We start from the raw sequence: 16,914 nt of genomic DNA on the forward strand, positions 1-16,914 counted from the left end.
ATGACCTGAGCCGAAGGCAGTCGCTTAACCAACTGAGCCACCCAGGCACCCGGGGGGCCCTCCATTCTTATCTCCATGCCTGTTCCTCTCCCTCTTGGCCACAAGCAGCACCACCCATCCAGGTGTTTGGGTCAAACACCCAGGAAGCAACTTCTTCCTTTTCTTCATTCTGCATATCCAGCCCAGCCCCAAAATTCTCTAGACTCTGCAAGATCTGGAAGCCAGTCCACTCCATAGCTCTCCTCTACTCAGTGCCTTCCAATGCTTCCTGTTATACCGGAATAAAGTTTCAGGACCCCTGGAAACCCTCTCCCTCCTCCTCTCCAGCCACTTGGACCTCCTCAGTATTCCTTAAACAAACTAAAAATTTCCCCACTTCATTGTCCTTTGCACAGGCTCTTTCTTCTGCCTGGCGCTGGTTTCCCAACATCTTTTTATCACTCAGATCCCGGTTCATGGTTCATATGTCCCCTGCTCAGGGAGTCCGTCCCTGTCCCTGGCCACATAGCCTAAAGTCACTTCCTTCCCTGCCCCCAACTCCATTGACGCTATCCCAGACCCTGCTGGAGTGCCTTCAAAGCAGTTTCCTCACTAAAATGATCTTGTTCGTTTGTTTCCTTGCTTATTGTGAGGTCTTGCCACTAAAGCAGTGGCCTTCCGTGTTTTTTGTGTGACCTACAGTAAGATGGAAATTACACCTGTGACCCAGCAGTCCAGGTGTTACGGTTGCATAACAAATTATTCCCAAATTTACTGCCTTTGAACAATGGCATTGATCTTGCTCAGAGATCTACAGTTTCAGCAGTTTGGTGAGGACAGCTCATCTCTGCTCCTCTTGGTGTCAGCTGGGATGGCTCCAAGGCTGGGGGCTGAAATCATTTCCAGGCTCACTCACTCACTCACTCACTCACTCACTCACTTCTGCTGCTACCTCACCTGGGAGACTCTTTATATCATCACCTTGGGTTCCTCACAACATGGCAGCTGGGCTCTGAGAAAAAGTATCCCAAAACTGAGAGAGGGCAAGAGAGCAAGAGAGGGCACAAGCTAGCACCAGGCAGAAGCTGCATTCTAGTTTCTGACGGAGGCTCGAGGCTTGTAATTCACAGTACCCTTTCTGCTACATTTTATTTGTTGCAGAGTCCTGCGGAAGTTCAAAAGGAGGATGAGTCTGCCTCTTGATAGGGAGTGTCAAGGTTGGAACTATTTCCGTAGCCATTTTTTGAAAATATAATCTGTCACACCCAGTACACAAATGCAGATTTTGGAGTTTCCCAAAACAATACTTAACGTTCTGTACACAATGCACTGATTTTTCCCCCATTGTATTTTGTAGAAAACGCTGCTTGTGACCGGCTGAATTGATTTCTTTACCTCAGTTTGAGAAATTTGTCACGTAAATGAGCAGCTTTTCTTTTCTCTACTATCACCCTTCACACAGCATGGTGTTTGGTGCCAGTGAGGCTGGGTGCGCAACCTGTTAAGTGTTCTATGTAGGTTTTATTTAACGCTTTAATATTGTGCTCACTGAATACCCAGCACCGTCCTCACTTAATCCTCACGCCAACCCCTAAGTAGGTACTATTATGACCCCCATTTTACTGAGGAGGAAAGGGAGGTACAGGGAGGTGAAGTCATTTGCCCAGGGTAACAGAGCTAGTAAGTGGGATTCGAACCCCATAAATCTGGTTGCGGACTCTATTTTGCTATGCAGCCTCTTATGGAACTTATGTATTTATTACGTTGATTGTGAGGACCCCACGCACACTCTATATAAGGTCAGCTCCACGCTTCGCCCCTAGAACCCCGCCCTGGATGCAGCAGGCTGCCTACTGCCAACACACAAACAGCTTCAGGATCTGCCAGACGCTTTCCAGCCTGCGCAGGCGCATCATGCAGGACTCCCGCAGGCACACGCACCACCTCCCTCCCTGCGCCGATTGGTCATTGCCGGAGACTGACGAGCTGGCGCAGGCGCACTAGGCCAGACCTGAAGCTACCTCCCGCCCATTCTCTGATGACTGACGGAGGATCAAGCCAATGGAAACGGGCCTCTTCGGGAAGGGGGCGGGCCCTGCGGGCAGTTAAACCTGCGCGGGAATGGTCCTGGCGTAGTCATGGCTGCCTTCCGCGACATGGAAGAAGTGAGCCAGGGGCTGGTGAGCCTGCTGGGCGCCAACCGCGCGGAGGCGCAGCAACGGCGGCTGCTGGGACGCCACGAACAGGTGGTGGAGCGGCTACTGGAGACGCAAGACAGCGCCGAGCAACGGCTGCGAGGTCAGGGCTGGGGCCGGGGGCGGCCGGGACCCGGGTCCGCGTGATGGCAGGGGGCAGAAGGTCCGCCTCAAAACCCTCCCTCCTGGGCGCCCCCATCCCTGCCCTATTCTCCCGTAGACACTGCCTCCTCTGAGCCTCAGTTTCCCCGCCCGTGAAATGGGCTTCAGGATGGCAGCCACCTCCCAGGGAGTTAGTGGGTGAATATAGGAGCTCGCAGGGTCTGGCCCAATTTTGAGCGTTCCGTGAGCAGGAGCTGGGGGACTCAGGGTCCGAAGTGGGGCTCAGGAGTCAAAGCTCTGGGTTTTAATCCCAGCATCCCCACTTATTGAGGTTGTTCAGCTATTCTATTGAGCACCTGCCATGTGCCAGGTAGAGTGCCAGCCCTGGGTTAGAAGCAGAGAACAAAACAGACCGATAGAGAGTAGTTAATGCTAGCGGGGGAAGTCAGAGGATAAACAAGGAAAATGGATAAGTCAGGAGGTGACGGGCTAAGGAGAAAAACTGGGTTGTATAGGAGGGAGTGGTGATGTTTTGGGGCAAGTCAGCAAAAGCCTTCTGAAAAGATGATGTTTTAGCAGAAACCCAAGGAGGCTTGGGAGGGAGCCAGGGCTATGGTGAGGATTAAATAAATCGGTGCTGGTAAGGTGCCCCCTGCTTTACATGGAGAGGACAGTGGATAGATAATACCATTTACGTGGAATCGAAGACACCTTCAAATGTAAGACTCTTAAAGCTAAGGGGAAAAAGCTTTGCTAATAAATATCTTAATATGCTACAGAGAGGGCTAGATCAAGCCTCTCCCACAGGTGAGAGGGGCTCGCCCAGCCTGCGACCTGGATTTCAGGTAACTCATGAGCCCTGCGGCCCCAGTCCAGTGGCTGCCCTCTCAAGCCTCAGTGTCCTCATCTATGAAATGGGACCACTGATAGCACTTAGCCATTTTTAAGTGTCCAGTTCAGTGGCAATAAGCACATTCACATCAGTGTGCAGCCATCCCCACCGTCCGTCTCCAGAACATTTTCATTATCCCCAACTGAAACTACTAATTAAACGCTGACTCCCCATTTCCCTTCCTTCCAGCCCCTGGCACCCACCATTCTACTTCCTGTCTCTATGAATTTGACTATTCTAGGGACCTCATATAAAGTGGAATCCTGGAATTTTGTGTCTGGCTTATTTTCTTTTTATTATTATTTTTTATATTTTCTCTCTGCCTAATTTCGCTTAGCAGAATGTTTTGAAGATTCATCCACGTTGTAACGTGTCAGAATTTCCTTTCTTTTTAGGGCTGAATAATATTCCAGTGTATGGACATACCTCATTTTGTTTGTCCGTTCATCCACTGATGGACAGTTGGTAGCTTCCAGCCCCCGGCTATTGTGAATAATGCTGCCATGAACATGGGTATGCAAATATCTCTTTGGGTCCCTGCTTTCAAATCTTTTTTTGTATTTTCCCACAAGTGGAATTGCTAGATCGCATGGTAATTTGATATTTAACTTTTTGAGAAATTGTCATCCAGTTTTCCACAGTGGTTTCGGTGCCAGGGTTGGTTGGTTGGTTTTTTTAAAGTTTTTATTTATTCATTTGACAGAGAGAGAGAGCGAGAGCAGGAACACAAGCAGGGGAGTGGGAGTGAGAGAAGCAGGCTTCCCACAGAGCAGGGAGCCCGATGCGGGGCTCCATCCCAGGACCCTGAGATCATGACCTGAGCCGAAGGCAGACGCTTAACGACTGAGCCACCCAGGCGCCCCCAGGGTTTTTGGGTTTTTTTTTTAATGCCTTTTTACAGTTACGTTTTATGTGGAGATACTGTTTGGGTTGAGACTGAAATGACCTAGGAGCTAGGCAGGGGATGGCTTGGGGGAAGCATGTTCCTGGCAGAGGTGACTGCAAATGCGAAGGTCCTGAGGTGAGAGTGAACTTGGTGCAGGTGAGGTCAGCCACAGCCAGACCCTGCCGGCAGTGAGCCCCCCAGGAGGTGTTTGGAGGTTGTTCTAAGTGTGGTGCATGCCCCAGTCAGTCTTCCCCTTCTCTCCTCCTCCTTTCTCTTTTTTCTCTCTTCTCTCTCCTCCCCACTGCATTCGCTCCCCCTCCATTGATGGTTTGGGGAGCAGATGGCATCACCCAGACTGCCTGGGTTTTAGCAGAACGGATGGAGTTGGGGCTGGCGAGACGAGAGTCGGTGTACCAGGGAGCTGGTACTCTGGGATCCAGTTCAGATCCAGGCCTCAGAGCTAAGTGCCTGTGGACAAGTCACTGAACATCTTGGGGCTTCTGTCCTTCACCTCTCCATGGGGGCAGGGGTTAAGCCACCTCCCTCAGAGGCTTGTGAGGGAGGAGGGCACTCCCAGGGAAGAATCCAAGGTGATTCGGTTGTCTGTGGGGAGGGTGAGGGGAGAAGGGGCAGGAAGGCTGCAGAAGAGAGCCAGTCCTGCAGCTATCCTAACAGGAAATCAGCAGGCACTGTTTAAAACAGACAAATCAAGAAATAGCAGCATAAGCAAATTATTTAGAAATGTGAAGGTCAATGCCAGAGAAAACAGTGATGAGTTGAAAGTGGCTGCTTCAGAGGGTTGGAGAGGCTTGGGGAGGGGGGTGTTCCTGTGTGTGTTTAAGTTTTCACAGCCATATACATGTACTATTTTGATGAAAAATTAACTTAATGTAAGTTTGTAAACACTTAAACGCCAGCCCTTTGGGAAACATTTCCATCTGTGTCTTCTCTGAGTTGGCGGGTTTTTCCAGCTCTCTGGGAAGAAACATGGTAACCTTGTTAGGGTGTTTTTGATCTTTCTGGATGTTTTGTTCAAAGCATGTTTATTCTGAGTAGGTGCTGGCGATCTATGGTGAATGTAAGATGCAATGCCTGATTGGAGGAAGAAGGAGGAGGAGTGAATCATTCAGTGCTGGAGGGGCTGTCATGGAAGCATGGCCGTGCCCTAGGAGGGAGAGGAGAGTGTCCGGCTGCCCGAGTTGTGCACTGCCCAGGAGGTCTTGAAGGCTGAGTCCAGGAGTACGCAATGGGCAGGAGCACAGTGGCATCCCACAGAGGACAGGCAGGTGGAGGCCCAGGCCTGTGAAAAATGGGGCTTGTTTGAAGAACGATGAGGTGTTTTTGTGGCCAGAGCAGAGGGAAGAGTACATGGTGGGCTGAAAAGCAGGGAGAAAGGCTGTCGGGGAAGTTGAAGGTGCTCAGAGGGACCTGGACCTTATCGTGGAGACACTAGGCAGCCATGGGTGGTCTTTGAGCCGGGGAGTGACTTCACATTTGGTCTCTAAGACAGCCACACTGGAGGCAGAGAGCAGAAGGGACTGGCAAGCAGGGAGCGAGGGGGAGGCTGTTTGGGTGGTCCTGGAGGGACCTGTGAGGGGATTGCCGCTGGCCAGGAGGAGGGGACTGGCCAGACCTGGATCACTAATGGGATGTGGGAAGTGAGGGCCAAGCTTCTTGCTTGGGCAACAAGGTTGACCGTGACATTGTAAGTTAAGACTAGGTGTGCAAAGAAGGACTGGATTGATTGGTTGGTTGGTTGGTTGGTTGATTGATTTTTTTATTCATGCATTCGTTCGTTTTTTTTGGCGGATTCAAATGTGTTTTGGTGAAATGGAAGCACTTTTGCAAGGTCTGGGTGGAACTGAGTGGTGGGCTTTTGGAAATAGGATCGCAGGTTGGGGAGCCGTAGACAGGGAAGTGAGGAGTGGCCGAGACCTCAGGTGCATGAACCCCCCACCCTTTGTCCTCGGGCTCTTCTGGGGCAAGGGCAGACCCTGGAGAAACTGCTTTGAAGGGCTTCCACCTTCTCTCCTCTCCACCCCCCCGCCCCCAGAGGTTCTGGCCATGGAGGAAGAAGTGGCCCAGAGCCTTCTTGATGCGAAGGAGCGGGCGCACCAGGGGGGTGTCGAGTTGCAGCAGCTCAAAGCCGAGCTTCGGAAGGCCGGCGAGGAGGACACCCGTCTGAAGGCCAGCCTCCTATATCCTTCTGTGTGTGTGTGTGTGTGGCGGCGGAGCCTCGGGCTCACCCCGGAGACGCCAGCTCGTGGACGCTAGGCACCGGGCTTGGAGCCGGAGGCCCTGGGCCCCCCCGCGGCTGGGGTTCGCGCGGGCAGCCCCCCTCCAGAGCGAGGTGACCTTAACTGCCTGCTTTACTCAGCTCACCCAAGAGCTGGAGGAGCTCAAGGAGATCGAGGCCAGTCTGGAGAGACAGGAGAGGGAAGTTGACGAAGACACGACTGTCACCATCCCCTCGGCCGTGTAGGTCCCTCCAGCGCACGTGGGGTGGCGCGGCAGGTGTCGGGCGCGGTCCCGCAGCTGAGTTGGAGTCTCTGCGGGAGTGACTTTCTTTTCTCTCTCTTCATCTTGTTTTTTGTGTTCTCGTTCAGGTATGTGGCTCAACTTTATCACCGAATTAGTAAAATTGAGTGGGACTACGAGAGTGAGCCGGGGATGGTCAAAGGCAGTATCCTTTGTGGAGAAAGTGGAGCCTGGTGCGATGTGAGGTGCTGAGCCGCTGTGGGCAGCAGTCCGGCAGGTCCCCCGAATCCCCAGACGACCCCGCAGTCCCGCTTCTGGGCATAAACACAAACAAATGGAAAGCAGGGACTCGAACGGATATTTGTACACCTGTGTTCATGACTGCGTTGGTCCCAACGGCCGAAAGGTGGGAGCAACCCAGTGATGTCTCGGCAAACTGCTGGGTGAGCATGCTGTGGCGTATCCATGCCTTAAAGTAATATTCCGCCTTAGAAAGGGAGGGCGTTCTGGCACATGCTAGAACATGGATGTACCTGGAGGACATGATAGGTGAAGTCAGCCAGACATAAAAAGTGAACTGCTGTCTCATTCCACGGACAGGAGGGGTCCCTAGAGGAGTCAAAGCCACAGAGACAGGAAGTAGATGGCAGGGGCTGGGGAGAGGGGGAGGGGAGTCCATGTTCCAGTTCGGGAAGATGGAAAGTTCTGGAGACTGATGGCGAGGGTGGTTGCACAACCCCGTGCATGTACTTAATGCCACTGAGCTCTACACTTAAAAACTGGTTAAAGTGGTATATTTTACATGTATTTCACCACAATTTTTTAAAAAGATAGTACATTATCAGAATTTAAATTTTGTTCACAGAAATCTCGTTTGGTCTCTAAATATCATCATACAACTTTTTCAGAGGCAGTATCCTTTGCTCCTGGGGTCCCGGGGTTGGGGGGGCACTGTGTGTGTCAGGCTTCCTTACATCTGTGCCCTCAGTCCATCACGGCCCCAGCGTCGCCCAGCCCATCCACCTGGACAGCACCCAGCTCTCCAAGAAGTTCATCAGCGACTATCTCTGGAGCCTGGTGGACACGGACTGGTAGCCGGGAGCCTCGGGGACACGTCCGTCCACAGCACAAAGCAGCCGTGGTGGGTGGTCGGTGCCTCAGTGGTGAGATGAGCTGAACATTAAATGTTTACACACAAGTGCGGTTTGTTACTGGATTTCTTTTGACCTTCGGCCTCAGTGCTGGCCTGGCCTTGGCTAGGTAACCTCGGAGAACTGCCCTTGCGGCTAGACCTGCGGCTTCACGTCATGGCCACACTGTAGGAACGACGCCGTAGTGTAGGAGGACATGTCCTGCGTCTTTGTCATTTGTGATTCGAGTTGGGCCCTTTTGTATTGACTCGGGTCATATCGTTGAGTGCCACTGTGTGCCCAGAACTGGAATTTGGAGGTGCAGGCTGGAGCCCTGGCAGAGCCATTGCCACACGTGAGGCGGGATGCAGTCCTCTGGGGTGGATGGGAGCCTGGTTCCCTGATGACCGTGGAACCGGGTATCAGCAGCGCTGGACTTTTTTTTTTTTAAGGTTTTATTTATTTATTTATTTCAGAGAGAGGGTGCGAGCAGAGGGAGGAGCAGAGGGGAAGGGACAAGAACGCTCCGGGCTGAGCGCAGAGCCCGACGCAGAGGTCAGCCCCACGACCCTGAGGTCATGACATGAGCTGAAGTCAAGAGTCAGATGCTTAACCAACTGAGCACCCAGGCACCCCAGACTTTTTTTTTTTTTTTAAGTAGGCTCCACATCCAGCGTAGAAGCCCGATATGGGGCTTGAACTTATGACCCTGAGATCCAGACCTGAGCTGAGATCAAGAGTCAGACGCTCAATGGACTGAGCCACCCAGGCGCCCCAGTACTGGACTACTTTATGTGGGGGGAGACTAAATTATCTTGTGTGTGCCACTGTTTGTTTTGGTTTGGTTTGTTTGGGTTTTTTTAGTTTATTTATAATCTCTACACACCCAACATGGGGCTCGAACTCATGACCCTGAGGTCAGGAGTCGCATGCTCCACTGACTGAGCCAGCCAGGCCCCCCACAACTAAAGTAAATCTAACTGATGCAGCATACAACCCAGGCCAATCTATGTGTCCCCCTACCCCCCATCCTCAGTGATTTGGGGTACCACTAAGAATGGGAAGCTTACGGCCAGCCTGCCTGCCTGAGGGCAGAGAACGGGAAGTGGGTTCCCCTCAAACCTAACTGGCTGCCTTCAACATAAAGCCTGGCCGGTAGATTTGTTACGGTCGCATGAGCCTCTGGGTCCTTTGGTCTGGGGTTTCGTGCATGTCTGTATAAGTGAATTGTTTCCAGTAGGTGCAATGTTACGGGAAGTTTTTTAAGTGGAGAGGAGGCATTCTAGGCAGAGGGAGCAGTAAGTTCTAGTAGCATCTGAGCACATCATGGGCACTAGACACAGTCCATTCAGGTCACCCTTGGAGGTTCCGGGGCAAGGAAGACTGCCTGTCAGGCTCTAGGGAAATGGGCCAGTTCATTCGGTTCACAAATTCCCAGAACTTCAGAGGCCCTGTTTTCATGCCAAGGGCTTCCTCAGTTTTACGTGTTCGAGTAAATGTTCTCATAAGCCCTCCTGAACTGTTTTCATTTTCAAGATTGGTAGGGTCTTTTATGGCATGAAATGGGCGCAGAGCCTCCTGCTTGTACCATCGGTCTCCAAAGGGCAAAAGACTTGAACTTGACCAGGGTTTTCCCACCTTAGGGACATCGGGGCCAGTCATTCTCTGGTACAGGCTGTCCCGGACATCGCAGGACATTTAGCAGCATTCCTGGCCACCGCCCTCTAGATGCCAGGAACACCCCCTCGGTCGTGACAAACGTGGAGCACGCGCACGAGGCAGCAGCCCCCCCACACACACCTTGCAGCCTCAGCCAAGAACCAGCCAGGCATCCACACGTCCTGGGCTGAATAGCTGTCTCCCTGACGGGCGTTCCCGCTGACGCAGCCGGCCTCCGCCTGCTCGAGGGCACGGGTGAAGGTGCCAGGAGTGCACCCCGCCCGGGGGGGCCCCAAGATCATGTGCGAATCGACCCAGCCCAGCTGAGCTGCGGGGCAGGCGATGAGGCACGCATCCTTGTAGCGGATCACGCCGAGCGCCTGGGAGACAAAGCAGGTGTGCGGGGCGGAGGCTGTTACGGACCAGAGCCTGTGAGTGCCCTTGGCCCAGGCCCAGGCCCTAAAGCCCTCCATGGGCCTGCTCTCCCTCCAGGTAATCGCTTCGCTTGGTTCTGGGAGGAGGCCAAGGAGGTGCTGGCCTGCCTGCAGCTCAGTTTCTCCAAGAGGAAGAAGGTCCCCTCGGGGAGGCTGCATGAACCCAGGCTCAGAGTGGCTGTGTACCTCTGTCTACCCAGGCAGCCCCCCGGGACTGGCCGAAGGAATGAGCAAGCGGGTAAGGAACGTGGCCTGGCGGGCGGGTTCAGGGAGGTGCCTGAGCTCACAGGGGCCTGGAGAGGCCCCGGCCCTCTGCATGCCTGGGCCCTGACTCACTGCCCGGTGCTGGCTGGGTGCCTGGGACAGCCGGCGGGACAGCCTCAGGCCCACAGCCTCCAGTGTGGACCCCTACCCCACTCCTGCTTGGCCTTCCTCTGAGAGCCGCCCCGGCGCTGGTGGTCACCCGCTCTTGAATTCTGGAGGCCGGCCACAGGCCTGCTGAGTGTTTGGCCCAGCCTTGCTGAGGGAGGACCGAGATCCGTGTCCCCAGGCCCAGGGAGTGGGGAGCCAGGCCACTGGCTTTGCGCCTGGAGGGCTGAGGCTTGACCCCCCTCAGGGCCAGCACGGGCCCAGCGCCATCCCAAGCCAGTAAAGAGTATTCATTTTACAGATGGGGTGACAGGCATGGACTGGTTCGGTCACCTGCCCAAAGTCACAGGACAGTGACACCCCGGGAGTCTGAACCCCCGCAATGAAGCTGTGGGGTCCATGGAGGAACAGCCTCAGAGGTGGCGGCCCCTTTTTCAAGGTGACCTGGCTAGAAAGAGGCCAAGCAATGACGAACCCACGCCTGTGTTGGAGCGGCAAAGCTGACGTTCCAGATAAAGTCATCATGGATAGGTGGCCGCGAGTCAGACATCCGAAGGCCCAGCTGACCTGGCTTGTAATTGGTGTTTCTGGGGAAAGAGCCCAGGGAATGCGAGGGAGACCTAAGGCCCTCACACTGGGCAGTCCCGGGTCGTCCCAAGGCTGACTGCCCCCGAGGGGCCCACTCGACCTCTTCCTCTAAACCCCCAGGACTTCATCGCCGTGGTGGGGCCACCCAGTGTCCCCCACCCCCAGGCCCAGTGTGAGCGGTGCTCAGAGCTCTTCCTAGCTTATAGATCAAGGGGGCGGGTGAGTGCATGTGCCTGGAGGACAGGGGTCCAGGGCTGGATTTGAACCTCCGTTGTTGGATGTGAGGCCGTGACCTGATCTCTCTGGACTGGCTGGGGAGAGGCTGGAAAGACCAGTCACAGGGCATCCTCATGACAGTGCTTGGGTTCCTGGGGACCCTCTGAGTGTGGTCCCGGGACCTCCCGTGGCCTCCCCAACTGACTCAGAAATGTGGACTGGGCATCTGTGACCCAGCAGGCCACTCCCCCGCACCCCCCCCCCCCCCCCCCCCCCCCCCCCCACCCCCCCGTCAGGGAGCCACACTGCAGTGGAGGTCAAGACTCATGGGTCCAGAAGGAGGAAACTGAGTCACAGAGAGTCCACCAGTTATTGGTGTGAAGTTCTCAGAGCGGCAGAGCCAGGGTTTGGATTGGACCCAGAGTTTGGGCACTGAACTCCCAACTTTCAGTTAGTGAGAAATGCTGTTACTGTTGGGGGAGGCTCTGGGGAGGCGGGGTCCTTGGAGCCCAGACTTAAGCGTCCAGGGGACAAAAGTGTGGAGACTGTGATCCAGGCAGAGGGAACAGCAAGTGCAAAGGTGGGTGTTCAGGGGTAGCCAAGCGGCCTGTGGGAACTGTGAGGCCTGAACCTTGAAACAGGGGGCTTGATCCCACAGGGAGGGTGGGGAGTAGGGAGTGGTTGCTTGATCCTGCTGAGCCTGCACTCTCCCCCCATAAGATCTGGAGAGGATTTCAGATTACAGGCAGGACCAGAGTTGGGGCCCAGGAAAAGGGAGCCTGATGACAGCCTTTTAGCACAGGCCACCTTGCAGTAGCCCAGCGTTTCTAGGGGGCTGGTCTTGCTGTGAACCTGGAGCTACCCTCCCTCCATCCCAGGCACAGCGTGGGAGCAGAGGCCAGGATAAGCAGAACAGCTGGGCCTGGGAGGGTGGGGCTCCAGTGGGAGAGAGCCCCTCCCCCGAGGGCAGGAAGCAGGGCTGGAACCCGAGCTGCTGGGAGTGGGGGCTGGACCAGACCCAGGTGTCCCCGGGGCTGCCCGCCTCCAACCCCCCCCAACTCGGTTGCCCTGCTCCGTGGGGTGGCTGATGTGACCAGGGCTCACCCACAGTCAGAGCCCTCAGCCTCTCCCTCATCCTGCATCGGAGAATTCACTTCCTGGGGGACTGAAGGAAGCACTGACCCCCGCAGTGGGGGCGGGGCTGGCTGGGGAAGCTGTGGGGTGCGGGCAGCCCTCCCCTTCCCTTCTCCCCCTCAGACCTGGGCTCAGCCCCACAGGCTCCAGCCTGACTCACCGCAGGCAGCTGTGGTTGGGGCTGCCAGGGGTGGGGGTGGGGGGCAGCAGAGGACACGAGTTTGGGGTATCAAGCTTAGGGGAGCAGCTTTCTCCCACCACCCACCCTGTCCTGGCCAGAGCTACTGAGCCCTCAGAGCCGAGGAGGACAGGACCGCCAGCCCCCCACCTTGTCCTTGGGGTGACAGCCCCCCAAGCTGCAGAATGCCTCCACCCCGTACAACCAGCACCGGCGTGGAGCTCTGGTGCTGAGCCCACAGACCGGTGAGCGCGACTTGGGGCCTTCCGATACGGGACCCCGTTCTGAGCCCTACGAATCCATCCCCTCTACCCCTCGTAGCCAGTAGGGAAAGCCACGGGGTGGCAACTAGGCGCCCCCCGGAGCTGCTTGAGCTGAGCCCAGTGACCCGAGCCTCCCCTTTCCCATCTGTGAAATGGGCGCAGGCTACATGCAGGGGGCGCCTTGCAGGCACCGAGGAAGGATTTCAGTCATCAGTCCTTTAACAGAAAGCACCCGAAGCCAGACACCAGAAGCTTCCATCACCTCTGGCCACTCCCATGCGTGCCCTTGGCCCAGGGACCTCCCCTCCCCCAGTCCTGCCACCTTCCCCTCGCTGCATCCTCGGGCCACCTCCAGGCCCCTTCTGTTTGCCAAGCCATTTACGCCCATTTGTCCCGTTTGCCACGCGGCTGAGCATGGAATCAGTCAATCAACCAATTATCGACCGCCCGCGTGCGGGCCCGGGCCGCTTCCTGTGCGGTCAGTTCAGTTCTCACCCCCGGAGGCATTTTGGAACCTTCCCAAGACAAAAGGCGGAAGGAAGGAAGGAAGTGCCACCCTGTGGACACAGAAGAGATAACAGGCCCTCCGCGCCCGCGTTCCGGGCATGCGCAGAGCCGCCGACACGCTCCGAGCCTGGGAGCGGGGGTTAGCGCTGGCCCGGTTCGGTTGGGGGAAACTGAGGCTCTCGCGGGCCCGAGGTCACCCATCTCAACCTAAGTGGCCTGGCCCCACTGTCCGGCACTCTGGGTAGCCCCCTCCCAGCCCGTTCCTGCTCTCCCTCCCTTTGCCCTGTAAGGCAGGGGACCCCATTCCCCAGGTCCTGCTGGGTTCAGCCAACGGGGGCCGCTGGTGGGAGAGGGCACCGGGAGGAGGGGAGAAGCTGACTCTCCCTTTTTTCTGCCGTACACAGGGTTTCTTGCAAGGCTCCCACCAGCTCCCTCCCGGGCTCCAGTAACGCCAGCCCCACCCTACACTGGTGCTTAGGGCTGGCTGCCTCATTGTTCCCCGATTTGGTCTTTAAAAAAACTATCATTTAGTATTAAATTGTGTTCCGACACACATAACATCAAATTTACCAGCTCAACCGTGTTTAAGCGTCTACTTCAGGGGCATCAAGTACAATAACATGGTTGTGCAGCCATCACCACCATCTGTCTCCAGAACTTTCTAGTCTTCTCAAATTGAACCTGTCCCCACTGAACGCTCACTCCCCACCCTGCTCCCCCAGCCCCCCGCGCCCACCATCTACTTGCCATGTCTATGAATTTGACTTCTCCAGGGACCTAGAGTGTGAGGTGGCATGTCATTATGGTTTGCCCCATTTGATCTTTTTACACTTAGTTCCCCATATTAAGTTCTATCCGTTGACCTGCTGTTCCTGACCCTACCCCAACAGATCCACCTAGACTACTTGTGGTTTGATTTGCCATGCTCAAGGAAAGGGGTCTAAATTGCCTACAGGTCCAGACTCCAGTAAAGCCGGGGTGCACAAAAGAATGGGGACATATGTATCTGGACGCCCACAGCTCTAGCCAAATGTTGCCACTATGGAATTTGAGAATTCGCCAGAACTCATGATTATTTGGATTTGTGTTGTGAAATCTCTTGCTTTATTTCTTAGCAATTAATTTCATAGGTGTTTATCCTTTGTCTCATCCTTTAAGAAAACCTCACATCAACCACTCCAGGAGCCCAAAGGGTTTGAAGGGAAGCTTCCTTTGGAAATCATGTGTTGATTGAACCAGGTGGGAAGGTTTCAGCGCCAGCCACTCTTCCCCCAGTTTATGCTTCTGGATTCAGCTCAAGTGTCACCTCCTTAGAGAATCCTTCCCTGAACCCTCCTGAAAGGAGTCCTCTCCCTGCCAGTCACTTCTCTGTCCCATTACCCTGTTTAAAATTCTTCTAGAATATTCTTCCAAAATATAGTCATTGTTTGTATCTATTTCCCCCTTCTAAAATGTCAGCTCGAGGGCAGACTCTTACCCACTTCTGTTCTTTTACTCACTGCCGTGTCCCACATGCCTAGACTAGGCGCGCCCAGTAGATGTTGGTTCTGTGAATGAGCATGCGGGAGATTTAGCAAAACCCCAATTCAGGGAAGCGCCCCATAGCCTGTAGCCCATCCTGAGCTCTGGGGAAATGCTCCCTTTTCCAGATCCATCTCCTGGGGAGTGGAGTCCCACCCATGCGCAGACCCGGAGGAGCCCAGAGACCAGAGGAAGAAAATGGCCCAGGTTTCGCCAAGCAGTTCATTTAAGAAATTTAATCGATCACAGACATTCAGGCTATAAAAACATTCTGTACCGTGGTTTAAAAAGTGATACCCATCCTCCCAAAGCAACCCACCATATATACAACACAGACACGATTCACCTGAAGAGCTTTGCGCTAATCTTTGTACAAAAAGAAGAGGCGTCTCAGAGACGACGGCCCCCAATGCAGAGCCCCTGGAGGGGTCAGTGATGCAGCAACCAGGGTTCACAAAAATAAATAGATCTTTGTTTCATATATATATAAGTGAAACATGTTTAACAAATATACAAAGTGCAAACATAACAAAAAAGCCCCCCCCCCCCCCCCCCATGATCTGTACAGGGGACTATTTACATGCTTCGGAAGGAGAAAAGGCTTTCACAGTTTCCTGCAGGGTAGGGCACAGTGTTCGGTGGTCATGCGGTGAGCAATGGGCAGGCCCTGGGCCACATCAGGCGGGAAGCCAAAGAAGGCTGCCTCTTCTCTCTTTGGTCGTAAATGGGACACGGATGATCGGATAGGAAAGACGTTTTGTTGAAGAAGTCCCATGAAGTGACCCAGCCCGGGGGCCGTCTTACAGGGCTAAAACGCCATGCACATTTTCGGCGGGTATGCACATTTTCGGCGGGTATGCACATTTTCGGCGGATACCCGTCAACCACAACCATCTTGTTGGGGAAATTAATGTCTCGGGGTCATCTGCTAAGAAGCCGAAACACTAGCTGGATAGTCTCATGATGGCAGCTTTGAGGCGCTTGGTGGGGGAGAGGCCCCGGGGATCTCACATTCATCCACACAGGCTCTCGCCCACCCTGGAGCCCATCCCAACCGGAACAGAAACCAGTGCAAAATAGTAACAACGTCAACGTTACACAAGATACAGCCCTGAACTAAAAAAAAAAAAAAGTGCAGGGGGACCTGGAGGGAGCCGGGGCGGGGGTCCAGACCACCACACCCGACCACAGGATGCTCCTAGAGGTTGGAGGCCACTGTCTTCACGCATCAGCTAACTGCGTATCTCAGGCACTTAATAAATATTAAGGGCAACCGGTGGCTCAGGTTTCCCTGGGAACCGTGGAGGTTTTGGTGCATGACTGGGGGTCGCTGGGCCCCGCCCCCGGGGTGCTGGATTCGACCAGGTCAAGACAGATGCCAGAGTCTTGGCGTCGAGGGAGGACACAGACCTCGCTTGGAAAGAGGGATAGCAAAGCAAAAGTGAACTCTGGCTGTCTAGCAAGGCAGAGGTGAGCACGTTTACTCCTGAGTTGGGGGGCTTGGGCTAGAGTGGGGGGTGGGTACAGCAGCTACCCCGGACCTCGAGGGTAGGACCTGTTCTCTCGAGTCCCAAGCCCCTTGCCTTCTCTCCCTCTGGGTCCCTCCGGCAGTCCCTCAGGTGGAAGAAGTGAGCAGTCCCTGGAGAGGGCAGAAATGCGCACCACCCCCCCAGCTCATTCGGCCTTCTCTTCTCCACTATTCATAGAGAAAGAAAGAAAAAAAAAATCCCAACCTAAACCCGCTGCGCGTGTGCTGTTCGAAGCCCGTTCTGCCTCCCAGACGAATAAATATATAGAACAAAGCTCTGGCAGGACAGGCCAAGCGGCTGCGGCCGCCAACAGTGCTTTGGGTTCACCTCTCTCTTTGCATGAAACGGGAGGGCATCAAGGTCTCAGGAAGGGTTTGGGGCAGGTCAAGGGGCCGGGGAGAAAGTGTTCTTCCTGCCCGTGAGCGGCAGCAGGCTCCGAGGAAGGACAGGACTAGAGGCCGCAACTCACGCCACATCATCCTCCAGGCTGACCATCTGTCTCTGTCAACAGAAAGATAAACGCCGGAAGCGATCAGTCCAACGCTCAGTAAACACGGCCAGAGGCCACAGACGCCTCACTCCCTCCGCGCCCCCCCGCAGCGGGGCTGGCCCCCCTCATAGCTGGCCTGCACCAGCGGTCTCCAGCCTGGTCTCCCGACCCTGGCCCCAGTCTTTCCCCCGCGACAGCCACCGGAGGGCGCCCGTGAGCCCCAAGTCAGGCCACGCCCAGAACCGTCTCCAGGGCTCCCACCTTGTTAGAGCAAAGCCAGAATCCTCCCCAGCTGCCTGGTCCCTTCCCTGGCTCCTCCCTCGACACCCCCTCCCCCAACTCTCAGCGCCAGCCACACCAGCTT

The 16,914-nt window shown here is 55.0% G+C and overlaps 2 protein-coding genes across 2 annotated transcripts in view; one reads left to right on the forward strand and one right to left on the reverse strand.

Annotated features, from left to right (window-relative positions):
* Positions 1 to 1,981: 1,981 nt before the first annotated feature.
* On the forward strand, positions 1,982 to 7,714 carry SPC24 (SPC24 component of NDC80 kinetochore complex). The gene is made up of 5 exons (XM_021705135.2): positions 1,982 to 2,277; positions 6,108 to 6,252; positions 6,428 to 6,532; positions 6,661 to 6,737; positions 7,521 to 7,714. Exons 1-5 carry the CDS (start codon positions 2,118 to 2,120, stop codon positions 7,625 to 7,627), a joined length of 594 nt encoding a protein of 197 aa, XP_021560810.2. The 5' UTR covers positions 1,982 to 2,117; the 3' UTR covers positions 7,628 to 7,714.
* A 7,027-nt stretch (positions 7,715 to 14,741) lies between these two features.
* The window catches only part of LDLR (low density lipoprotein receptor), a 34,388-nt gene continuing 32,215 nt past the window's right edge, over positions 14,742 to 16,914 (reverse strand). Inside the window, exon 18 of the mRNA XM_021705116.2 lies at positions 14,742 to 16,561. Within this exon, the coding sequence (XP_021560791.1) occupies positions 16,526 to 16,561 (36 nt within the window). The 3' untranslated portion in view covers positions 14,742 to 16,525. The remainder of the gene's footprint in view (positions 16,562 to 16,914) is intronic.

The sequence above is a fragment of the Neomonachus schauinslandi genome, chromosome 1, assembly GCF_002201575.2.
Source record: "Neomonachus schauinslandi chromosome 1, ASM220157v2, whole genome shotgun sequence".
In the NCBI taxonomy this organism is placed as follows: Eukaryota; Metazoa; Chordata; class Mammalia; order Carnivora; family Phocidae; genus Neomonachus; species Neomonachus schauinslandi.